This window comes from Littorina saxatilis, unplaced genomic scaffold, assembly GCF_037325665.1.
Source record: "Littorina saxatilis isolate snail1 unplaced genomic scaffold, US_GU_Lsax_2.0 scaffold_525, whole genome shotgun sequence".
Classification (NCBI taxonomy): Eukaryota; Metazoa; Mollusca; class Gastropoda; order Littorinimorpha; family Littorinidae; genus Littorina; species Littorina saxatilis.
The window spans coordinates 33,526-61,025 of NW_027127200.1; the positions used below are offsets into that span (position 1 = coordinate 33,526).

The window sequence follows — 27,500 nt, forward strand, 5'->3', positions numbered from 1 at the left end:
TAGATAGATAGATAGATAGATAGATAGATAGATAGATAAATAATCAGATATATAGAGAGAGAGATAGAGAGAGAACTCAGAACTCAGAACTCAGAACTTTATTACATAAGGATAAAGGTTTTAGGCTTAGCCTAATCTTCCAACCTGTCCTTGGAACATATACAGAGAATAATTGTAAACGAAAGCAAAGACTGCGCACATACACACACACACATCCACACCCACGTATACACACACACATGCACACATAAACTCACACACACACACACACACACATGCACACACACACATGCACAGACACATGCACACACACACACACACACACACACACACACACACACACGTACACATATACACACACATATACACACACACACATGCTCGCGCGCGCGAGCGTGCGCTCGCATATCTACACACAAGCACATGCTATCATTTCATACCTAAAATGAACAGTATCTAATCAAAGTAGAGAGAGAGATAGAGAGAGAGAGAGCGAGAGGGAGAGAGAGAGAGAGAGAGAGAGAGAGAGAGAGAGAGAGAGAGAGAAGATGTGAGAGAGAAAAGAGAGAGGGAGAGAGAAATAGAGGGAGGGAGAGGGAAAGAGAGAAACGGAGAGATAAAACAACAGAAAACGAGAGACAGACAGCGCGAGAGAGGAGGAAAACGAGAGAGATGGAGGGAGTGAAGGGGGTTGTTTTTTTTTGTTTTAAGTTTTCTATCGACTAAAGAAAAGCAAACAACAAAAAACTACTGATATTTAAACGTCAATCATTGGTAAACGTCGGCAATGAGTATGTTGCATAATAGTGGCTGTACTTGTTCTAAAACTCGGTATTTTATCTTGAAACTGGGACATAGTTATGCATTAGTTGAAAATGTATTCAAACATACAACTTTACACAGTCCTGTCTGTTGTACATTTAATTCTCCTTACACCGACATAATGTAGGGGAGAGTTACTGATTGCGTAGGCCTACCTGTTATCCATATCGTACCACCCCCATTCCCGCGAAATGACGAATGCCTGAAGCTCCTGCTGAAGTGTGGGGAGAACCCCGTAGGAAAGAAGCATTCTTCCGGTGTCAACATGGCAGCTAGCAAGAAAACCACCAGCAAGAACGAAAAATTCACTTGTTTCGCATTTTGATGTTATTTTCGTCGTGACAAATTTGTGTGACTATGCAAAGACTACACCACTGAGCAAATTAACTTGACTATTCATTAATACCTTGTTGAGTGTAGGCTGCATTTGGATCAAAACATTGGCATTTGCTTTACATGTGGAAGGCTAGATCTACTTATTGTCCAGCCTACCGAAGTCACGCATATCGTACCAGCCAGAGTCTTGATATAGTACCGGTGGTACGATAACAATGACTTCTGGTACGATATGCAGGATGACACAACCTCCTATTAATTGCCAAATGATCCATTTAGGAGTACTTATTAAGAAGTCTGAAGCCTGAAGTTGTTTAAGAAAAATACTTTCCCCCTCGAACTGGACATCAGAGGACATGAAAAAAAATGTCTGGCAGCCATTGCAAACGGAATGGGCTTCAGCGCTGCTTCAAGAGTTATTGATATTGTACCACAAGGTCACTAATATCGTACCCCCAGTACGTTATAAGTGACTGACAGGTACGCATTACAGAACTGGTCTTGTAATTCGTACCATTTGGATGATTTTTTAAAATCCGTACTGAAACCAAGTTTGCGTTTTTTTCATTGAAAACAATATACGGAACGTTGAAGGCACAGGAGATGAGTGTTTATGGACAATTTGAAGTGCCTAGCATAAAATGGTTGCGTTATAGAGCTGTTTGTTCTTAAGTGGTACGATATCAGTAACTCTCCCCTAATTCTTTTGACACCGAACACACTCCATAAATCTAGAGTTTACCTTTGCTTTCATGAGTAGACTTGTGGATAGTGTGAAGTACACAGGTACGTATTCGAGTGTCAGTGTAGCCCTCTGTGTGTGTGCATCCTTGTTTGATAAAGGCGCCTGCATTTTCATTTTGTTTTTCCTTCTCTCATTTGAACGCTGTTTTTCTTTTCCCCTTCCTTGTCTTATCGCGGTCACAACGAGAGTTTCAAATCTGTTATCGAGTGCAAGCAGTGTGCAATTGCCTGACAAGTTTCCCTGTGCCTGTGGTGTTGTGCAAACAGTCTCACCTGCTGAATTTACTTCCTTGTTTCAAAATGTTTAAGCACGGTGTTGATAAAATCCAGACTTCTTGTGTGGGTGACATTCAGACGGAAAGCATTGAAGTGAGCGCTGTGGTTTTTAATTCACGTTTTTTTGCTGTGTGCTTTGTGTGGACAACAACAAGAAATGGATCGTACCGGGATCGGGTTACTCTTGGTCTGCCTGCTGTGTGTGTCAATTGGTGTTCTCGGCCAGGGCATGGGTAAGATTGAACTGTACTACCCGTGCTAGCTTTAATATAAACTTAGACATTAGAGACTTTAATAAGGGCTACCACATTCATATGGTTGGCATTTTCGTGGTTGCAAAAGACACTCGGCGGGGGAACACCATGTGTCGCTAGTACAGCGGTTAAGAGGACAGAAGAATTTCGTTTCGCTGGTCGCACCGGTTCAGAAGTGTCGATCAGATAATACCAGCTGCCTCACTTCTGCTGAAACGCATCAGATACTCAGGCCACAACTCAACACATCATAAACTTTAACTGCTTCATGCATTTTTCTCCTCTAGGCGGCTTGACCAGCCGACTGAAAAGTTGAGTCGGCCTGATGTTTGGGTCGCCATCTTGAAATTTCTTTCGTCTGCTCAGTCACTCACTTACCCAATTCAAGCCTGCTTTACGGCTTTTTAAATTTGATTTTTAAAAACATTTCAATGATAAATCGCGCCTAAAGATGTCAGAGCATACATCGATTACACAAGGTAGGCATATTTTATGACTATTCGAATATAAAACGCGACCGAAGTCACTTTCGTCAGAATGACCAATTCTACGAATTTCGTTTCTCTTGGCGAAGCGAATTTCTGTTCGTAGAGATCGGAAGTCACGTGTACTCAAAAAGGTGTGACGTTTTACAACCGAAAATGCCAACGAAACGAATGTGGTAGTGCTTCTTAATCTCTCTAATATGAGATGTGTGAACCCCGTGGTACGTTTTTAAGTGAATGAAAGTAAATATTACATACGGATTGTTTTAAACTCATACATTATAAAGTATGCAATATTGCTGTTGCTGTTGTTATTGTTGTTGTTGCTTTTTTGTGGTTGTGGTTGGTGTTGTTGTCGTCATCAGGCATACGTTCTGACAACAACAGATCTGCTTCCATAAGAAAATCACCACCCTGTATTTGTGGTGCATTTGTAATGGAATACATCTTTGCGTGGTCCCTGTGCGTCTCACATATTCCCGTTCTAAGGAAACCCTCCCCGCCCCTATTCCCCTCTCTCTGTCCTTCTGTGAGTCTGTCTCTGTCACACACACACGCATCTACACGCACGCACGCACACACACACACACCACACACACACTGTTGCGGATCCTTGTCTGTTGCGTACTCGGAGGGTACGAAGACCTCACCTTTTACGTTATAAATCAGAACAAGAATGAATTTTGTTTCTAAAAAAAATTCTATCACACCACTATTGCAGATTCATGCACAAAACACACAAGACGTATTTGTAAATTTATAGATTCAACTTTTATTTACTGGCTTGTTCCGTAGTCGACGGGTTATTCTTCATTTCTGTATCGTTCATATATCCTGGATCTAATTCTAAAAGTCACTCATCTTGAAAATACGCAGTGATGATGTTGACAGTCGGAACGTCGTGTGGTCCAGGCTGGTTATCGTCGAACGGTTACATAAAGTTCATCATTGATGATCAGGAAAACATCGCACGAAGTTAGAGGGTTGATCGTGAAAAAAACTCGTCCCTCAGATCTCGAACTGGAAACTCGTAGTCGTAACTCGAAACACCAACATATCTGTCGAAATAATGACAAGTCTCAGAACTGGGAATTATTCTATCATCATACAAACCGTTTCCCCTGAGACCTGTGTGATAAAAACACATCTTGTTATTCAAATGGAGATCCAACTATATCATTCATTACAGCACTTTATAAACAATTAATTATCCACATTCGTTCCTCATGCTGCTCAACGTTCATACAATGTATTACGTTTGATCTACAGTGATCACATAAAATCTTGGTATTTGATCACACTTGTGATACCGTGACCAATACAGTGCTCATAAAAATTAACTTGGTAACCTTGGGAAAATCAACTTGGATCTAAAAAAAACATATTTACCGAGAAAAGATTCCATCACCCTGACGGTTACCGGCTACCGCTGTCGCTCGCTGCCAGATCTCTGGTCGCCCCGTGAAAGATAGGGTGTCTCCTTTGTGTAAGCTCTTGCCAACTTCGTTCGCCCTTGGCGATGGTTTTTGCTTCTAGGCATAGGCGTAGAACGGTGTCGTTGTGGTCCTCTCATGCTTTCGCTCTTTCTCTTCCACTTTCCGTTGCCTTTTCTTTTCGATCGTTATTCTTTTCTCTCTCTGCGCAGACTCCTTAATCGCTAACCGAAACTCATCTTTGCGTTGTTAGCTAACCTAGACCAATGGAAACTCTTGTCTATTCGCGAAAATAGCGATCAAGAATTTCGTACCTAATAATAACCTCATTTATTATCTAACTCCTTATGTTCCCAATACTAATGAACAAAGTAAACTGACGATCACATCGAAAGTAAAAGAATAAGCTTTGAAGGAAACTCCTTCAAGAAATACGACAACTCCTTGACGACAAACAAAATGACGTCAACTGATAGCAAAACTTTGACGTAATTATACTTCGGTTTTCCCGACAATTCATAGGCACTTGCTGCATCACCTAATTAAATAGACCATAGGTGCCTGACGGTGCTCGGTATTTGTATGGACCTGAATAGCTTGCGTACATTTTCGCAACATACGCCCCTCCTCTTGAGCTGAAACATTCATGTTTAAGCTAAACCTAGTTATTCAGTCTGCTCAAATAGTCGGCCCCAACGTTATCAACCCCTCGGATGATTTTAACAGTAAAGGAGTACTGTTGTAACTGGAGTGCCCATCTCATGAGACGTCCATTCTCTGTTTTGGTCTTCTGCAGTCATTACAGAATCGAATTGACCCATCCTTCTTTTTCACTAATACAATCGGACTGTTGTATGGTGAAATGCTAGGTTCTATGACACCTAACTTCAGCATGTCATTGACCTCCTTCTTCACAATTTCTACTTGTGAGAAGGGCAGCTTGTACTGTTTTACATGCACAGGTTCTTGTGATGTCAGTTTGAACTCACACTCTTCAATGACACATTTCCCAGGTATGTCTTTGAGTGCTTTGACCTTCCTGTCACAAAGTGCTTGTATTTCTGCTTGTCTTTGTGGTTCTAGGTCTGGATTGATGTTTACATCTTTGGGACCTTCTTTTGGTTTTAGGGAAAGCATGGGAAATCGATCTATCCCCAACTCACCCATTTCATCATCATGCACATCATCCACCACCACCGCCACTATTTCCGGAACTTCCACTATAGTCTTTGCTTTAGTTTGCTCGGACCTGTTCTCTTTGGATTCTGACTCGCGTTCTACATACAACTTCAGCAGATTTGCATGTAGCAGCTTGTCACGTCCCTTGATTTTCACCCTGTAGTTGCAACTACCGACTTTCTCTATCACTGGGTACGGACCCTTCCATGTCAGCTGCAATTTATTGTGCTTCTCAGGCAACAAAAGCAACACTTTGTCTCCAACCGCTAGACTTCTTTCTTTTGTCTTTTTGTTGTACGCCTTTGTGTACTTGAGAGCAGCCTTGCTGAGATTGTTCTTGGCAATCTCGCAAGTCTTCTCGATTTTGTTTGTGAGATCAACAATATGACTGACAGTGGAGCGTGTCTCATCTGCTGTGTCCTCATTTGTCCATACTTGACGTAGAACTTGCATGGGACCTCTGACTTCTCTGCCATACAGCAGTTCAAATGGTGAGAATTTCAGACTTTCTTGTGGGACTTCCCTGTACGCGAACAGTAGCGCAGGGAGAAACTTGTCCCAGTCTTTTGGTTGCTCTTGGCAAAGTTTTTTCATCATGTGTTTGAGCGTAGAGTTGAATTTTTCAGTCAACCCGTTTGTCTGAGGATGCCACGGCGTAGTATGGATGCCTTTGATGTTCAGAAGTTTGTTTACTTCTTCCATAACCTCGCTTGTGAACTGGCTACCCCTGTCGGTCAGTACCTCCCGAGGAATGCCCACTTTTGTCCACATGACCCACAAAGCTTCACTCACTGTTTCTGTTCTAATGTCTTTGAGTGGCGTAGCCTCTACGTACCGTGTAGCGTAGTCTACCATAGTCAATATGTATTTGTGCCCTCGGTTAGATGCGGGTATGATGGGCCCTACGATATCGACTCCCACTCGTTCAAACGGTGTCCCTATCAGCGGCATGCTTTTCATAGGCACTTTCCTTGTAGCCCCCTTCCGCGAGCTGCGTTGACACGCATCACATGACGCGCAATACCGTTTGACGTCACCACAAATCCCTGGCCAATAAAAATCGCGCCAAATTCTGTCTCTGGTGCGACGCACGCCTTGATGCCCGGCCATAGGTGTGTCGTGTGCTAATTTTAGAACGTCCGTTCTAAAACATTCTGGGACAACCACCTGTTTGCATGGACTGCCGTTGTCCATGTATATCCTATAAAGGATATCCTTTTTCCACTCGTAATGAGTGCCGTCTTTTGCCCCCTTGGCAACCCGATCGCGGATTTTCGCTAGAGAGGGGTCTGTCTTTTGCTCTCTAGACAAATCCTCTGGCCGAATCTGACCGAGATCGATTTGTTTCGGAACCCAGGGTTTTTTCTCCGCCTTCTGTTTTTCCTGGTTCCGAGTCTGTACAGGCGCACACATTTGTGGCTCTGCCTCCCGTTTCACAATTGGAAAAACCGGTACACTGATCTCGTTTTCATCCATATCTTTTCGGATATTACCGATCAGAACTTGGTGACACAAAGCTTTTGCCACCAACACGCGTGTGACTCCCGAGAAAAACGGTGTGTCCATTTGTACAACCGCTATCGGCATTTTTCTCTGACGCATATCTGCTAGGGTTATGTTCTGGTGTTCGCCCGTATAACACTCCGGCGGCACTAGTGAAGAGTTCACCACTATACAAGTTGCACCCGTGTCACGGATACCACTTGCGTCCTTTCCCTCTACCTGTACTCTACAATTTGGATCGTATGCATCGCCCTTACGACATTGGCATGTGACCTCGTCACCTGACGTTCGAACTGCAGCTAGTAATGTTGATGCATAATTACTGCTGGGTTTTGGCCCATCCAATCTTTTGGGACAATCACGCATCATGTGCGGCCCCCCACATCTGAAGCACCCCTTCGTGTTGGGTGGTGGTCTATTCCCTGTTTGCCTGTTTGGATTACCCCCCGACCTCTGTCCAAAGTTATTGCCCTTGTGTGGCTGCCTATTGTCTGACTGTGCGTTACCCCCGGTTGGAGGTGGTCCATTACGCGGCTTATTGTCAAACCTACGCTCGCCCCCCTGTGACTGTCGCGGTGGCATGCGTCCCCCGGCATCACGTGCATCTATGTATGTTTGCACATGTTTCACAACATCATCGATGTTAGTCGGATTTCTTTCCCTAACGAATCTGTTTTGGTCCGGAGTTAGGACATCCAACAGTTTGTCTGTGAGAATTAAATCCTCCAAGTCACCCGACTTCCCTTCCTTTTCGGACAACTCCTTCCATCTATCTAGATAGGTTTTCATGCGTTTTCGGCATTCTTTGATGCTCTCTTCCTTTTCCCACTTAACCTCTTTGAATCTCTTCCTGTAAGATTCAGCAGTCAGCTGAAAACGCTGCAAGATCGCTGTTTTCACCTCATCATAGTTTACTGACTCCTCATCAGACAATTCGATGTACACCTGGCGTGCTTGACCTCGCAATTGCCCTGACAATCGAATTGCCCACTCATCTTCATCCCAATCTGATAGTTTTGCAATGCGTTCAAACTGTTTGAAGTAGGCTTCTATATCATCTTTGTCATCCAAAATTGGCAGATTGATATGTATCTTGCTACTTGACTCTCTGGGCATATGATGATTATTTTGGTTTACATTCTGATTTAAACCTAGGTCAACCATTTCCCGCATTTTCCTCAGTTCGAATTCTTGTTGCATTTCTATCTCTTCGCGTCTTTCTCGCGCCCTTCTTTCCTCCCTTCTGTCTTCTTCTTCCGCATCCGCCCTTTTCTGCTCCGCCTCTCTTTCCTCTTTCCTTCGTTTCTCCTCCGCTTCGAGTTTCTTTTCCTCTCGATTTATCTCTTCCAGACGTCGCTTTTCGATATAGTCTGCCAACTCTATACCTGACAGACCCAGGATAATCCCATCCTGCTTGAATGCCAACAGCGGAGAATCCGCCTCCATAGCCTGCCGTCTCGGCATTTTCTTAACTTGTCGGTGCAACAACTAGTCTCAGTTATTTTGCCAAAATACACTAAAGACTCAGTTCCTCAATCCTAATTTGTCTACACGTAACCCTGGTATACAAAAGTAAGGAATATAAGAGCACACCTCTAATCACTACCAGATTAGAACACCGACTGACTATAGTAGTTATGTCTTTAACCTAGACCTACTCGACTCCCGAGTTAACTGCTATATCAAACTTCCTTGTGAAGGGTTATAACAACTGATAACACAATCACCACAACGTGATCTGGCTTCCGAGTGACCTTGACACTAATTCAATAGCACAAAACCTAGTCACTACTGACACAGGAAACACACCAGCTTCACTAAAATAATCTATCACAACAAGATTATTTTCCTTACCTAGTCTCAGTATAGTGTCACATTGACCCAACTATACTAAACCAATATCGACTTTCGAAATTGGAAATCGGCTAACTGGATTTTACAATTCTGACTTTCAGAACCTAGACAAAACCAACCATAATGCTTTTATATGTCTATCCATCCAGTTAAGCTTTACTAGGTAAACTCGAGTTTTATAGGTTCAGCAATACCATGCTAATTCTCTACCTATCATCAAAACTCTCATCAGACCCTACTGCACTTCTTACAATAGTTCCGGTAAATCTTCATTCAAAACTCAGCTTCCCTGAGTTGAATTACTTTACTTTAATCTATGACAACTATATTTCTTATGCCACCAAGAAATACAAAGTCATGGACGATTTTAGTCCAAGCGTGCGCTTACATTCAAGTATTGCTTGACTAAAATGGAATAGTGCCTTCGCACAAAAGAATATATGTTGATGTTTCAGTTCGGTTTACAATGTTTCCCTTTCTTTTGGAATTCGTAAATTGGCTATCTCAAGAAAACCTACCTCGCGTCCAAGATAATTTTCCCAAGGAAACCAATCACAATTCTTTCACTCATACACTTCTACTGGTATCACCTACTGCATTCACAAATACTGACAGTTCGTATGTGAAACAAAAATCTACGTGTTACAACGTACCTATCCAACTGATCTATTCATGCACATGCAGTCGTGCAAAATGTACAAATACAAAAATGAATTACCATAGCCAGACCTCCGAATGAGTTTTGTGACAAACCTGCACAATGGTGTGATACCCAACTAAAAAATTTAGAATTTTGGCTCGTGTCCTTGGAAATAATCCCAAAAACAAGAATGTCTTGGAACTATCCCTAGGACGAGTACCCCCAAATGTTGCGGATCCTTGTCTGTTGCGTACTCGGAGGGTACGAAGACCTCACCTTTTACGTTATAAATCAGAACAAGAATGAATTTTGTTTCTAAAAAAAATTCTATCACACCACTATTGCAGATTCATGCACAAAACACACAAGACGTATTTGTAAATTTATAGATTCAACTTTTATTTACTGGCTTGTTCCGTGGTCGACGGGTTATTCTTCATTTCTGTATCGTTCATATATCCTGGATCTAATTCTAAAAGTCACTCATCTTGAAAATACGCAGTGATGATGTTGACAGTCGGAACGTCGTGTGGTCCAGGCTGGTTATCGTCGAACGGTTACATAAAGTTCATCATTGATGATCAGGAAAACATCGCACGAAGTTAGAGGGTTGATCGTGAAAAAAACTCGTCCCTCAGATCTCGAACTGGAAACTCGTAGTCGTAACTCGAAACACCAACATATCTGTCGAAATAATGACAAGTCTCAGAACTGGGAATTATTCTATCATCATACAAACTGTTTCCCCTGAGACCTGTGTGATAAAAACACATCTTGTTATTCAAATGGAGATCCAACTATATCATTCATTACAGCACTTTATAAACAATTAATTATCCACATTCGTTCCTCATGCTGCTCAACGTTCATACAATGTATTACGTTTGATCTACAGTGATCACATAAAATCTTGGTATTTGATCACACTTGTGATACCGTGACCAATACAGTGCTCATAAAAATTACCTTGGTAATCTTGGGGAAAATCAACTTGGATCTAAAAAACATATTTACCGAGAAAAGATTCCATCACCCTGACGGTTACCGGTGTGGTGTTCTCTAGAGCACAACTAGGACACGAACGAAGTGGACAAACTACAAAGAGTGCGTGGTTGTTTGGGTCGGCTTTATTTGAACCCTGAGCAGGCGGAAGTGCCCGGTGACTGAATACCGAAACCGATTACAAGAATCCGATTACTCTACATCTCCCTTTCTTTGGAGTGAGCGTTAGCGTTCATTCACATATCCCAAATTTCTCTCGGCTTGATGATCCGACCGGCTCTGCTGCGGATGACTTCAGTAGGGGCATCTGCAGTCGATGTATCCTTTGTCTCTTCCTCAGTGGACGGCAGTGGCGGTGGAGGCAGCTGACTTCCTGGTGACACATCGTTTTCAGTTGCAGCGTGAGCTGGCAGGAGGGACGTTGCTCTTGGAATGTCCCCTGGTCCTGGAGAAGGCTGGAGACTGCGTTTACGGAGATGGTGTCGGTTTCGTCGTTGGTTTCCAGTTGGGGTCTGAAGTATGTAGGACCGAGGATTTGGCTGAGAGTTCACGACGGAACCCTCAGTCACACGAGGAGTCTTGATCCAGACTGGTTGATCTGGCTGATCCATAGGAGACAAGGCTTTAACACGATGACGCTTGTCGAAGTATGCCTTTTGTTTCATTTTCAGCTGATGATCCTTCTCCTTGAACTTGTCGACGTCTGGGTGATTGGGGATGTGGGAACTCATGGTCGGGATCGTAGTTCTGAGTTTTCTTCCGTTCAATAATTCTGCTGGGCTGTATCCCTGTTGGAGTGGGGTAGCTCGGTAGTTCAGCATTGCTAAGTAGGGGTCTTTGGCTTTCCTTAAGAGGTGTTTTACCGTTTGCACTGCCCTCTCCGCCTCTCCGTTCCCTTTCGGGTAATGCGGACTGCTGGTTATGTGCGTAAATCCGTATGTTTCACCAAACTTGGCGAACTCTCGGGAACTGTATTGGGGACCGTTGTCCGAGATGACTACCTCTGGGATTCCTTGGCGACCGAAGATGGATTTCAGATGCTGGATTATTGCGGAAGAGGTTGTCTGTGTCAGGTGAGCGATTTCAATCCAGCGCGAGTAGTAATCCACAGCCAGCAAATATTGGTGACCCTTCCATTCGAACAGATCCGTCCCTATGCGTTGCCATGGATACTCAGGTGTACTACTAGGTCTCAAAGGCTCTAGCGGTAGAATTCGTTCCTTCTCACAAACGCTGCAGTTTTGTATCATTGTTTCCAGATCCTTGGACAATCCTGGCCACCAGACGCTGCTTCTGGCAAGTGCTCTGCATTTGACAATGCCTTGATGACCTCCGTGAAGACGTTGCAGGATATCTTTTCTCATCTCGCTGGGAATAACCAGTCTACTTTGGTAGAGAAGAATTCCTTGCACGACTGTCAGATCGTTTCTTGCTGTCCAATACTGTTTCAGCACATGGTTCTTCTTTGCATGTTCCGGCCAATGATCTACTTTGCAAAATTCGATGATCTTGCTGCAGGTTTCGTCTGTGCTTTGCTTGAGTTTGATTTCTTCAATACGCTGGTCCGTCGCTGGAAGACTCTCAATAACTTGCTGGACATGCATTTGTGTCTCAAACTCCATTTGGCGATCCTGTTCAGCAGGAACGCTCCCAGGAGCCCGAGACAGCGTGTCGGCAGTCGTGAGATTCTTTCCTGATGTGTAGATCACGTCGTAGGAAAAGTGCATCATTCTCATTCTGAAGCGTTGTATGCGCGGAGTCAACTCGTCCAGTAGCTTGGTTTGCATGAGGGCTAACAAGGGTTTGTGGTCTGTTTCAATCACGAATCTTGATAGTCCAACGAGGAAGTCTCTGAACTTTTCGCAACACCAAGTCATGGCCAAAGCTTCTTTCTCCACTTGTGCATATCTTTGTTCCGTGCTAGTGAGGGCTCTTGATGCATAGAAGACGGGTCTCCATTCGTCTTCTTCCTTTTGTAGAAGAACTCCTCCCATGCCAAAGGAAGATGCATCTGCTGACACTTTTGTTGGCTTCTCAGGACTGTAATGAGCAAGCACTGGTGCGGAACTCAGCTGCTGCTTCAGAGTTTGAAATGAAGATTCCTGTTTCTCATTCCAGATCCAATCATTCTCTTTGTGTAGAAGTTGTCGGAGGGGTTCTGTTGTCTCCGCGAGGTTTGGAGCAAACTTTCCAACGTGGTTTACCATGCCCAAAAAGCGCCGTAACTCTGTGATGTTTGTTGGCTTGGGAAAGTTGGTAATGGCTTCCACTTTCGCAGGATCGATCTCAATGCCTTCCGGTGATATGAGATGACCTAAGAACTTGACAGTGTGGAGTGAGAAGGCACACTTTTCGTTGAGTGTGACGCCTGCCTCCTTGAGTTTCTGCAGAACCATCTTGAGTCTCTGGTCGTGTTCTTCTTGGTCTTTCCCAAAAATGAGAACGTCGTCAATGTCAACAATGACACCCGGTACCCCGGCGAGGATGTGTGTCATCTCTCGATGAAAGATTTCTGGGCCCGAACAGATCCCGAAAGGTAAACGCTTGAAACAGAACCTCCCAAACGGTGTGATAAAAGTAGTGAGTTCTTGAGATTCCTCATCGAGTGGAATTTGGTAGAAGCCACTGTTGCAGTCTAGCTTTGAAAAGACTTTCGCTCCTGAAATTCTTGCTAAAAGCTGGTCTGTCGTTGGCAGTGGAAAGTTCTCTCTCTGGACTTTCTCATTGAGCCGGGTGAAGTCCACACATAGCCTGATTCGGCCATTTGGCTTGGGAACGGCGACGATTGGTGCACACCAGTCTGTTGGCTTCGTTACCGGTCTGATGATGTCATCTTCTTCCATTTTCTTTAGTTCCTCCTGGACCTTTTGTCTCAGAGGCAATGGAAGGCGTCGAGGCGTTGAGATGGAAAAGGGTGAATCGTTGTCTTTCATTCTGATTGTGTATTTGTTGGGCATCTTGCCTAGGCCTTCAAAAAGCTCTGGGTAGCTCTCTTTGATCTCACTATCTGCATCAACCGTGTAGATGCGTTCAACCAGGTGTAATGCTTCCAATGCGTTTTTCCCCAACAGTGGTTCCTTCAGATCCCTCACGATGACCAGATTCTCGGTGACTGATTTCTTTTCCGTTTCTAGAGTTGCCTTAAATTCCCCGAGAATAGTGAGCGGAAGTTGCCCTGCAGCTGTACATTTCCTCTCGGTGGGCTGGATGTGAGGAGAGTTTTTGCGGAACCATCGATCTGGCACAACTGTGACATCAGCTCCCGTGTCGAGACGAAAGTTCATGAGCCTGCCGTTGACTTTTATTTTGGCGTGCCATTTGTCATCTTCGATCTGGTTGACTGATTCTGTCCTAATTGTGCCCAGAAAGGCTTCGTCTTCATCTTCTTCCTCCACGTACCTAACTCCTGCTTTTGTTCTGCACACATTGGCGTAATGTCCTATTTTTGCACATTTTCTGCACTCTGCATCTTTCGCTGGACAATCTTGTCTATTGTGTGAAGGGGATTTTCCGCATCTTCCGCACTTGGAGTGCTTCTCTTCTCCGTACTTCTTCCTTTGGTTATAGTCAGACGGTCTCTGTCCTTGACGATCTGATCTGACCCTGTTGACTTGGGTATGGTTGTTGGTTGCCATGGACTGAAGCTGTTGCCTTGATTTCTCGTGAATTCTGCCCGTATCCAGACAGTCCTCCACTGTGAGGTTTCTTTTCTCCAACAATTTCTCTCTCAGTGTATCCTCTCGGATTCCCATGACCACTTGGTCCCTTATCATCCTATCCTCGTCCTTGAAGTTGCATGTTTTTGCAAGTTGTCTGAGGCACGCAAGATATGCTTCTATGCTCTCTCCTTCTTCTTGGCGACGGGAATGGAATTGGTATGATTCGTAAGCTTCATTTGTATGGCCTACGCAATGATCCTCAAACGTTTGCAACACCTTTGAGAGTTTCTTTTTGTCTTCTGCAGTGGCAAACTTGAGACCTTCATAAATTTCCATTGCATCTTCTCCTATGGTTGCAAGGAATACTGCACACTGAAACGCCGTTTCGTTTCCATCTGCGTCATTCTCTAGTGCTAGACGACTGGCAATGTAGTAATTATCCCATTGACGTCGAAACTTTTTCCAGTTAGTGGCGAGATTGCCGCTGACATCCAGTTTTGTTGGAGCGGTGACATTCGCTGTGAACTGTTTTACCGGAGCTGCTGCCATGTTGTATCCTATGCGCTACCGCCGTTCAAAAGATCGTCCTGAGCAATTTATGTGCTTCTCTTCTCGTAAGAGTTGACAAATCTGAAGAACGAAGTATCAGGGCTGATTTATCGAATTAGTAGAGATAAATCTTACTAATTTTGTTTTTCTTTTACCGAAAAAATCAACCTATAGCCGACAGGCGCAGTTTGTTACACGCAAGTTACAAAGTAGTGGCGTCCACAAAAATTTGAATCATTCATTCCGTTCGAACGGCAGGCCATTCCACTCAGTTTAGCCAAGAGGAACTGATGCCCGTCGCAAAAACAAAGTATATGAAAAGAGTACCTGTTCTGACACCATGTGGTGTTCTCTAGAGCACAACTAGGACACGAACGAAGTGGACAAACTACAAAGAGTGCGTGGTTGTTTGGGTCGGCTTTATTTGAACCCTGAGCAGGCGGAAGTGCCCGGTGACTGAATACCGAAACCGATTACAAGAATCCGATTACTCTACAACCGGCTACCGCTGTCGCTCGCTGCCAGATCTCTGGTCGCCCCGTGAAAGATAGGGTGTCTCCTTTGTGTAAGCTCTTGCCAACTTCGTTCGCCCTTGGCGATGGTTTTTGCTTCTAGGCATAGGCGTAGAACGGTGTCGTTGTGGTCCTCTCATGCTTTCGCTCTTTCTCTTCCACTTTCCGTTGCCTTTTCTTTTCGATCGTTATTCTTTTCTCTCTCTGCGCAGACTCCTTAATCGCTAACCGAAACTCATCTTTGCGTTGTTAGCTAACCTAGACCAATGGAAACTCTTGTCTATTCGCGAAAATAGCGATCAAGAATTTCGTACCTAATAATAACCTCATTTATTATCTAACTCCTTATGTTCCCAATACTAATGAACAAAGTAAACTGACGATCACATCGAAAGTAAAAGAATAAGCTTTGAAGGAAACTCCTTCAAGAAATACGACAACTCCTTGACGACAAACAAAATGACGTCAACTGATAGCAAAACTTTGACGTAATTATACTTCGGTTTTCCCGACAATTCATAGGCACTTGCTGCATCACCCAATTAAATAGACCATAGGTGCCTGACGGTGCTCGGTATTTGTATGGACCTGAATAGCTTGCGTACATTTTCGCAACACACACACAAACAAACACACTCACACACGCGCACACACACTTACATATGTATATACACACACACACACACACACACACACACACACACACACACACACAGCACGGTGCACACAAACGCACACACACACACACACACATACACACACATACACAAACACACAGACACAAACACACACAGACACACACACACAGACACAGACACACACACACACACACACACACACACACACGCACACACACACACACACACACACACACACACACACACACACACACACACACACACGTGTTCTACAACATGATTTGGTCCTGTAGATCTCTGATCAACACTATTTCTTGTTTCTTTTGTTTCAGTGAACGTAGCAGCTACCGCTCTGGGAAGAACGTGCAGTCAGAGCTCGTGGCACGACTCTCAAGCTGACTCTTGTAACGCCGCGAATGGTGACACTGGGGAGACCTACATTTATAACTGGTGACAGTGCCAACTGCATTCACACTTTTGTCGGTTACATTCGGTCATTCGGCGGCTACGATGAAACTCCCTGGTGGCAGGTGGACCTGGGCAGAGTGTACCCTGTACACGACATCACCGTCTGGGGACGCGGGGGACGTAGGTTTTGTTTTGTGATTCCATGTCACTTGGCCGAGACACTTGGTCATTATTCGTGATTCATTTTGCCCAATCGCCTGATTTATTAAAATAAGAACAGCCTGCTATGCGGAATGAGGGAATTGTCAAGAGAGATTGATAATAGCTAAATTCTGGTGATACTGGACTGTGTCCTGGCACTCAAACTGGTTTGTAATGACAGTCACATCTGTTTATTGGTTTGTGTCTTTATTTCTAGACATGTTTTCTTGATGTCCTTGTTTTGTGTCGCTAAATGTTTCCTTTCAATTATCATTGTGTCAAATGAAAATACACACATATGATAACTAACGTACTTAACCACAGCAACCAGTCTATAGAAGCATTCCTGCAGACCCACGAAACATAGCACATGACTTTTAGTGGTCACATCCTATTTGTGACCCTAAATAACTCAAACAGTTTTTGCTCTTTTCTAAAACGGTTTTCACCACTGGATAGAGCATAAAAAACTCTTTAAAAAAATGTAAAAATATGAAAATCATGCAAAGGTGACATGCTACTCATTCCGTGGTGGAGGGTCACATTTAATAAGGAATAGTTATTCGTTGCAATTTTAACACGTGACTTGCCGATATGTCATAGGATCTACCGGTACCCATCTCAAGAGAATGAATCACTGGCTTTCTGTCACCAGAAACTCACCGCCTGTATCCGTTCACCATCACGGTGGATGGTCAGCAGTGTGCACGTGCAGTCAGTGGCGGCAGACAACACTCCGTGACGTGTGCCACAGTAATCAATGGACGGGTTGTGCGCCTTGCACGAGATTACAGAAGTGATTGGGATTTTTCACTGAATATGTGTGAACTAGAAGTATGGGGTATGTATTGCTTTTCCAACTATCTCATATGACTAACTGTTTTAACATGTGTATTACCACACCACAACATCTGCCAATTGTTTTCTTCCTTTGGTATTTTCAAAACATATTATTCTTCTGCTCCTCTTTCGCCTTTCTTCTTCTTCTTTTTCTACTTCTTCGTCTTTTTAGAGAATGTTGAAAAGTTCCAAAATGTCAAGCTGCTTATTCTGTCATCAACCAGCCATGCAAGGACTCCAACCCAGGCTGTGCACCATGTACACACAGTGGCAGGTATGCACCGTGCAAAGCGGGAATACAGGTCACTCGTGCTCTTTCACTCTCTGTCTCTGTCTCTGTCCGTCTGGCTGTATGCCTGTCTGTCAGCCTCTGTGTCTGTCTGTCTGTCTGTGTGTCTGTCTTTTTGTCTGTCTGTTTTTCTCTCTCTCTTTCTCTCTCTCTTTCTCTCTCTCTCTTTCTCTCTCTCTCACACACACACACACACACACACACACACACACACACACACAAACACACACACACACACACACACACACACTCTCTCTCTCTCACACTCTCTCTCTCTCTCTCACTCTCTAATGTCCCCATTCAAAGAATCGATCTCGTTAAGTCAAGTTGAGCTTATTGTGGCAGCATCGTGTGGAATTATCTCCTATAATACGTGCGAGTCCCAATAAATCTGAATACTTTCAAAACAACACCTGGCATTTTGTATCTTATGTCATATTGCGAACAGTAACAGTGATGGAAGACTACGTTTTAGATGTATTTGTATATTTGTCTACGGCAGCAGTGTTTCATTATAACTGACATAATTATTCGCTCAAGCATGGATGTTCAGTAATTTTGCACTGTTGACATGACGTTTCATATTCCTGTAAAGCCTGTAATGTGTACATATTCCTATGATTTTTGTTGTCTGCTTTATTTTCTTCTTCTTCTTCTTCTTCTTCTTCTTCTTCTTCTTCTTCTTCTTCTTCTTCTTCTTCTTCTTCTTCTTCTTCTTCTTCTTCTTCTTCTTCTTCTTCTTCACTCTCTCTATATGTGATTACAGTTGTCCCTCTCTGGGCGAGGGCTGGTTGCTAAAAGCTCGTCTGTGTCGCTTATGCCACAACCCTTGTAAACTAAAATTTGATTTGATTTGATCTTTCTCTCTCTTTCAGATGTTCACTGTAAACGTGTTGGTGTGTGCCCCGATACTGTCTTGCAAGGGGCATAGTTATTTTAGTTACTCTCGGTATTCTTTGTATTGAATTGGCAATAATGTTGATGCCATATTACAGATCAGATCATACAATATCATTAAGAACACATTTTTGTTGTCGTTTATGCTGCATTTGTCCTCGCTATATCCTGGCATTTCTGTATTGATTTACATTCAGACTGCAGTCCTGGGATTTAAATATTGTTTACAATTCAGTCTGTCAGAGTGGATATCACAGGGTCAGCAACAGAACATGTGAACTATGCAACACCAACTGTGATCGTGGCTGTTACAGAGGCAACGGCAGATGTGACGGTAAGTGTGCGACTGTTCGCGCTTAACATTTTGAGTAAGGAAATATACTGGTAAAATCACCACTGCTTGCTTGAGACAGTTATGTTGTTGTAGGATATGGGGTTGGCAGTTCTGGTCTGAAGATGTAAGATGCATTGCTAAGGGTTTGAAAATAGAGACATGAATTATGTTTAAAATATTAAACTACGTATGGATATTTGTGTACTTGGTATTGTGCTTAATCGCTGATTCGGTGATCTCTTCGTTGACTGGTTTATGCCCCGGTCTCACATCTACGAATGTCACCCGACTTTAGGTAGTCGGCTGGAAGTCGGAAGAGGTCGGAGAGTTCGTGAGAATTAGCAATTTTGTTTTTGAAAAGTCGGTTAGTTCGGAAGGCCCTTCAGACTGTTTTGAACATGTTCAAAACAGTCGGAAGAGCCTCCCGACTCAGACGAATAGAAATGTGTCGGGTTTGTTGTCGTAAGCGTGTCGTAAGGCGATTCTGATTAGTCGTAACGGTAGTCGGAAGACTCGTAAGGGTGGTCGGATTTGTCGGTAGCATAGTTTTGAAGTGTTTAGTCCCGACTTCCCCGACCATCCTAACGACTCTCCCGAATAATATTCTTGTGTGTCGTGTGCGTCGTTCGGATTAGTCGTAATGGTGTCTGATTTGTCGTTAGGGCAGTCTGATTTGTCGTTAGGACAGTCGTTAGCTAGTCGGTTTAGTCGTTACACTGGTCGTGAGAATCGGCTATTGTTCGGAAGTTTTTCAGCTAATAATCGGGCCTGTCGTAACTGCAGTCGGAATTGTCGTTACTGCAGTCGGAAGTGTCTGGACACATGTCGGATTTGTCGGCCTTAAAGTCGGGTGGTTGTCGTCTGCTTGTCGGCTACATGGTCGGATCAGTCGTAAGGACAGGTCGGGAGTGAAATTTGGAGCCGAATTTGCATCCGACACTTCCGACCTGGCCGACTTAACTATCCCCGACACTTCCGAAAAATCGTATATGTGAGACCGGGGCATTAATGGATCTAAATATGTGCTGGGGCTATGGTTTGAATTGTTTTGCAAAAGTGTAGGACAACTCATTATAAATGTCTGAATATGTTTGCATTGCATACCTCTCCGACTGATTTGGCCTGTTATGGTCCGCTGGACCCGAAAAGCAACAGATAACTCTCCGACTTGATGGTTGCAAGTGTAATGTATCACGTGTATCCACTCTGTTTCACAGGTTGCAAGCCAGGGTACCACGGAGATCAGTGCGACAGTCAATGTTCAACCATACACTACAGGTGCACACAGTGTACCCAGGACAGTACCTGCACGACCTGCAGCAGTAACTTCCAGGCCCCGGCCTGTACAGGTAGGAATTATGTATTAAACGCACATAAAGTGTTAGGCGAAATGAGTATGAAAGTACAGATTATGCAGATGGGAAGGTTCCTGCAGTTTAGGGCAAGTTCGTATATTGTGGGATATTTCTCCTTTTTATATTTAGTCAAGTTTTGACTAAATATTTTAACATCGAGGGGGAATCGAAACGAGGGTCGTGGTGTATGTGCGTGTGTGTGTGTGTGTGTCTGTGTGTGTGTGTGTGTGTGTAGAGCGATTCAGACTAAACTACTGGACCGATCTTTATGAAATTTGACATGAGAGTTCCTGGGTATGAAATCCCCGAACGTTTTTTTCATTTTTTTGATAAATGTCTTTGATGACGTCATATCCGGCTTTTCGTGAAAGTTGAGGCGGCACTGTCACGCCCTCATTTTTCAACCAAATTGGTTGAAATTTTGGTCAAGTAATCTTCGACGAAGCCCGGGGTTCGGTATTGCATTTCAGCTTGGTGGCTTAAAAATTAATTAATGACTTTGGTCATTAAAAATCTGAAAATTGTAAAAAAAAATAAAAATTTATAAAACGATCCAAATTTACGTTTATCTTATTCTCCATCATTTGGTAATTCCAAAAACATATAAATATGTTATATTCGGATTAAAGACAAGCTCTGAAAATTAAATATATAAAAATTATTATCAAAAATTTTTTTTCGAAATCAATTTAAAAACACTTTCATCTTATTCCTTGTCGGTTCCTGATTCCAAAAATATATAGATATGATATGTTTGGATTAAAAACACGCTCAGAAAGTTAAAACGAAGAGAGGTACAGAAAAGCGTGCTATGCAGCATAGCGTAACCACTACCCCGCTCGCGCGCTCTTCTTGTCAATGTCACTGCCTATGCCGTGAGCGGTGGACCACGAGTATACGGTCTTGCTGCGTTGCATTGCGTTCAGTTTCATTCTGTGAGTTCGACAGCTACTTGACTAAATATTGTATTTTCGCCTTACGCGACTTGTTTTTTTTACACGTTGATGCTTTCGGAAGATGCGTGGATTGCCTGACAGTTCGTTTTGACCGTCCAATATCTGCAAGTGTATAATTATCGTTGTTGTTGTAATTGGTGGCGGTGTTGTTGTTGTTGTTGTTGTTGTTGTTGTTGTTGTTGTTATTGTTGTTGTTTTTATTACATTTAGTCAAGTTTCGACTAAATGTTTTAACATGGAGGGGGAATCGAGACGAGGGTCGTGGTGTATGTGTGTGTGTGTGTCTGTCTGTGCGTGTGTGTGTGTGTGTAGAGCGATTCAGAGTGAACTTCTGGACCGATCGTTATGAAATTTGACATGAGAGTTTCTGGGTATGATATCCCCAGATGCTTTTTTCTTTTTTTCGATAAATGTCTTTTATGACGTCATAGCCGGCTTTTTGTAAAAGTTGAGGCAGCACTGTCACACCTTCATTTTTCAATCAAATTGATTGAAATTTTGGCCAAGCAATCTTCGACGAAGGCCGGACTTCGGTATTGCATTTCAGAATGTAGACTTAACAATTAATTAATGACTTTGGTCATTAAAAATCTAAAAGTTGTAATTAACATTGTTTTATAAAACGATCCAAAATTACTTTTATTTTATTCTTCATCATGTTCTGATTCCAAAAAAATATAAATATGTTATATTCGGATTAAAAACAAGCTCTGAAAAATACAAATATAAAAATGTGTTTTTTCTGTAGATCTACTACATCCATTCCCAGTAACTCTTCCTTATCTTCTCCAGTGTTTTGCGTTTATCTCCCTTCCTTCGTGTGGCGTCAATCCATATTCCTGTTACTATTTTTAGAAGGTCACTGTCCACAACGCTCAATCCATATTCCCGTTACTATTTTTAGAAGGTCACTGTCCACAACGCTTTCATCCCGGCGAAGCCGGGTATTACTCTTCCTTATCTTCTCCAGTGTTTTGCGCGTTTATTTCCCTTCCTTCGTGCGCCAGCGAAGCCGGCGTACACCCGGCTAAGCCGGGTCCCTTCGGCTCTACTTCTTCCCGACGAAGCCGGTTAGCCGGCGAAGCGGGTATTCATCTAGTATATATATGTCTGTGTGTCTGTGTGTCTGTGTTTGCGATGCACGGCCAAAGTTCTCGATGGATCTGCTCCAAATTTGGTGGGCATATTCAGGTAGACCTCGGACACAACCTAGTCGATGAGAATTTTAAACACGTGCTCTGGGCGCGCAGCGCTGAACCGATTTTGGTTTTTCTGTTCATCTTCCCAGATCCATTCCCAGTAACTCTTCCTTATCTTCTCCAGTGTTTTACGTTTATCTACCTTCCTTCGTGTGGCGTCAATCCATATTCATGTTACTATTTTTAGAAAGTCACTGTCCACAACGCTCAATCCATATTCCCGTTACTATTTTTAGAAGGTCACTGTCCACAACGCTTTCATCCCGGCGAAGCCAGGTATTACTCTTCCTTATCTTCTCCAGTGTTTTGTGCGTTTATCTAATTGTAACTATAGACGCTTGGTCTGTGCACCTTGAAAAAGGCCTGCGGGCCGAAAATTTGGATTTAAAAAGATGCGACATTCTGGCTTGGTTTTGGACTTTTTATTGTGTTGTTTAAATAAGCTTTTTTAAGTTTTTAAAAAGTTTTCCAGCCTTCATTGTGTGGAGTGGTGCAGAGGAAAATGAGTTTCTTGAATTCTGTATATATATCTACTAGAGGAATACCCGGCTTCGCGAGACAGAGTAGCGGTTCGCCGGCTTAGAGCACGTGTTGAAAATTTTCATCCACCAGTTTGTGCCCGGGGTCCACCTGAATATGCCCACCAAATTTGATGCAGAATATTTACGATATCACAAACAGAACTCTACAATCCACAGGTGTTGCCTTGCGAGCTATAAATAGCTCACAACTTCTAAGGCGAACAACTCTGCAGAGTCTGCTGTGAAGGGCGACGGTAGTCTCCCTGTCACACCCGCCCCCGCCCCCATGGACCCGCCAAGCTTAGGTCCCTCCCAGATTCGTGGAATGGGAACAGCACGAAAATGATTCAGTGGCCATAATGCCATTCCTGAACATATCATGTCGAGTCCCATCCCTGTCGACGACGCCGAATGTAACCGAGTGCCGAAACACCACAATCACCTTTGGAGGCGAAGTCCACTCAAACAGGATTGAGAAATTTAGAGCTTATCTCTAAGCCCTTCAAAAACTGTTATGGCTTCTCAAAGGAAGGCCAGAACATACAGACACACCAAAGCCGCCAGACCACATCACAAACAGAACTCTACAATCTACAGGTGTTGCCCACACACACAGAGACACACACACACACACACACACACACACACACACACACACACACACACACACACACACACACACACACACACACACACTCACACACACAGAGAAGCCGTATATATATATATCTCTATATCTATAAATATATAGAGATAGATGACAGTGTATTTTTCGCGTGGCTAAAAATTGATTCGACCTTTGCACTTTTACAGTGAGGACAACTTACGGGCGCAAGGAAAGCGTTGTGCACAGTGGAGTGACCTTCTAAAAACAGTAACTGGAATATCTGAAGCTGCTTGTCATACCGTAGCGCGCCACACGAAGGAAGGGAGATAAACGCTTAAAACACTGGAGAAGATAAGGAAGAGTTACTGGGAATGGATCTACAGAAAAACCAAACTCGACTTGTGTCTGTGTGTCTGTTCGCGATGCATGGCCAAAGTTCTCGGTCGATCTTTTTCAAATTTGGAGACCGTATTCAGCTACAACCCGGACACAACCTCATCGATGAGATATTTCAACACGTGCTCTCAGCGCGCAGCGCTGAACCGATTTTGTTTTTTCTCTGGATCCATTTCCAGTAACTCTTCCTTATCTTCCCCAGTGTTTTCAGCCGCGTTTGTCTCCCTTCCTCCGTGCGGTGTGCCGGCAAAGCCGGCGTACACCGGCATAGCCGGGTCCCCGGCGCAGCCAGGTATTGAGCTCGACTTCTTCCCGGCGAAGCCGATATCCGGCGAAGCGGGTAATCATCTAGTATATATATGTCGTATCCATTCTGTACAATTTGCGCATTATGTACAATGAGCAGCATATCTTGCACATTGTATACAATGAGCAACAAGTTTTGCTCATTGTATACAATGAGCAAAACTGTTTCCCATTGTATACAATGAGCAAGACCATAAAGTTGCACATTGTATACAATGTGCACCGAGTGAGCAAGATTGTTGAATGGCGTTCAAGCTACACTGATATATGAATCATAGTGAATGGTTGAATGGAATATGTGAGTAAAGTGTTCAAATAACGATGTTTGTTATGTTTAAGCATTGTTTTAATTCTCATTTCGCTAAAACTATACACTGCATTAGGAATTTAATTATTGTAAACTAATTAAACAATAAAAACAAATACAACAGATAAATGTTGTTTCAACACACGCACACACACACATAACATTCGTTCATAATTCGTTCATTCGCTCACATTGTCATGTCATTGCTAATGAGAGCGTCGTTTTCACCGCCTTCAACTTTGAAACAATTTCAAACACGAGTTCGGTTCAGTCCTATTTGGTCAAAATCGCACGTAGTTTGCAAGATCGTTATTTGAACCCTTTACTCACAAATAGAAAAAGTGTGAAAGGCGGTGAAAACGACGCTCTCATTTGCTGACGTTGTTGTTTCTATCTCTTACTTTTAGCATGACATGACAATGTGAGCGTTGTTATGAACGAATGTTATGTGTGTGTGCGTGTGTTGAAACAACATTTTGTTGTATTTGTTTTTATTGTTTAATTAAAGGGGCAGTCAACAGGTTGCTGTCGTTTCATGTTTTCGGGCCAAAAAGAGATTGCTTACTCTTTACTCTTTACTCTAGGTAAATGTTAAAAAAAAAATATTTTAAAAAAAGAAAAGATTTTGAATATTTTTTTGAAAAAATTGTTTTGGATTTTTCGTTCCATTCTTTTTCTTATCACATGCACGCCTGTTCAAAACGCCGAAAGCAAAAAAAACCCGCATGCATATTGGTCAAATTTGAAGCGAGTTACGGCCGTTTTAAAATATAAAAATATGACGTCATTCTACTTCCACTACAAAGTTAAATGTTATTTCCAGCCAAACTAACAGCGCTATCGATGTGCGGTTTCACTAAAGTGGTTCCAATGCATCAAAGAATATTTTAAAACAAAGTTGTTTTTAGTTGTTTTCTGCCCCTTTAATTTACAATAATTAAAATTCTTAATACACTGTTTAGTTTTAGCGAAATGAGAATTAAAACAATGCTAAAACATAACAAAAATCGTTATTTGAACACTTTACCATTCACTATGATTCATATATCAGTGTAGCTTGAACGTCATTCAACAATCTTGCTCACTCGGTGCACATTGTATACAATGTGCAGCTTTATGGTCTTGCTCATTGTATACAATGGGCAACAGTTTTGCTCATTGTATACAATGAGCAAAACTTGCTGCTCATTGTATAAAACGAGCACGATATGCTGCTCATTGTACATAATGCGCAAATTGTACAGAATGGATACTATATATGTCGTGCCGAATTCACGTAATTGCCGATTTTGCGGAATCGGCAACATTTTAGCCCATTTCGCGTAATGGGCAAAACGCTAACCATTCCGGGAAATCGGCAGCGTTTTCCAGAAAACGCGTAACGGCTTCTAAAATGTGCCCATTTTGGGAAATCGGCAACCACGTTTTCGTTTTGAAGTTATCAAATGCCTGGGATAACATCACACTTAAACAGCTAGATACTCGAATGGATAGATATCGCAATATCTCGATAAATTATGGCAAGTTCAAACAAAAAGTGTAGTTTTCGTGCATTTCCGGAGTTATGATCGACACAGACCAACACAAACCATACAAAACATAGTAGGGAGGTAAAACAATGTTTAATGCCATGTTCTTGTGACACAAAAAGTAACAGACTGGCTGTCGCTTTTGCGAAATGGGCAAATTTTAGAGGCTTTTCCGCATTTTCGGCAAAACGCTGCCGATTTCACGTAATGGGCAGCGTTTTGCCGATTACGCAAAATGGGCAAAAATGTTGTCGATTCCGCGAATTCGGCAATTCCGTGAACTCGGCACGACATATATATAGATATACGGCTTGTGTCTGTCTGTCTGTCACTTCGCGATGCACGGCCAAAGTTCTCGATGGATCTGCCTCAAATTTGGTGGGCATATTCAGGTAGACCCCGGACACAATCTGGTCGATGAAGTTTCAACACGTGCTCCCAGCGCGCAGCGCTGAACCGATTTTGATTTTTATGGTTTTTCTGTACGTACATCCATTCCCAGTAACTCTTCCTTATATTCTCCAGTGTCTTGCGCGTTTATCTCCCTTCCTTCGTGTGGCGTCAATCGCGTACGGAGCCGGCTCTACTTCTTCCCGGCGAAGCCGGGTATTCATCTAGTATATATATATATATATATATACTAAATGAATACCCGCTTCGCCGGGAAGAAGTGGAGCCGAATACCCGGCTTCGCCGGGTGAGTGGCGCACCGTACGCCAAATATGGATTGACGCCACACGAAGGAAGGGAGATAAACGCAAAACACTGGAGAAGATAAGGAAGAGTTAGTGGGAATGGATCTGGGAAGATGAACAGAAAATCCAGAGCACGTGTTGAAAATTCTCATCGACCAGGTTGTGTCCGGGGTCTACCTGAATATGCCCACCTAATTTGAAGCAGATCCATCGAGAACTTTGGCCGTGCATCGCGAACACACACACACACACACACACACACACACACACACACACACACACACACACACACACACACACACACACACACACACACACACACACACAGAGACAGACACACATATATATATAGGAGTGTTTTGTTACTCCCTTTGTCACCTAACCTTGAGTGGCCATATGTCATTAATTTTGTCCGAGTAAAAATGTGTGTAAGTTAAAAGTACAACAACCTCGTATCTTCCATGTTGTGACATATTTCCGTCCAAGTGTAGCATGAACAGATCGTAAGTTTAACTCCGTTGACACAAATGCAGAAACGAGTTGTTTCAATGACGATCATATCATAAATGAAAGTGTTGAAGAGAAAATCATATCCCACCACTCCCAGATAACAATTATTTGAAATAATGTTGATAAGGTAACCTCCCCTTTTCTTTCCAGGGATGTCTGCATATCAAATGAAATGAAATGTATTATCTTTGAGTACTTACAGTGGTGACGCATGAACATGAAGACAAACGGAACACTACAACATTATTAACATTAACATGCATG

The 27,500-nt window shown here is 43.0% G+C and overlaps 1 protein-coding gene across 1 annotated transcript in view; it reads left to right on the plus strand.

The window, feature by feature from the left end:
- The first annotated feature begins 17,231 nt into the window (after nucleotides 1–17,231).
- Nucleotides 17,232–27,500, plus strand: part of LOC138955675 (scavenger receptor class F member 1-like) — a 21,370-nt gene continuing 11,101 nt past the window's right edge. The window contains exons 1-3 of the mRNA XM_070327230.1: nucleotides 17,232–17,336; nucleotides 18,757–18,855; nucleotides 20,073–20,204. Coding sequence (XP_070183331.1) covers nucleotides 17,315–17,336; nucleotides 18,757–18,855; nucleotides 20,073–20,204 — 253 coding nt within the window. The 5' untranslated portion in view covers nucleotides 17,232–17,314. The remainder of the gene's footprint in view (nucleotides 17,337–18,756; nucleotides 18,856–20,072; nucleotides 20,205–27,500) is intronic.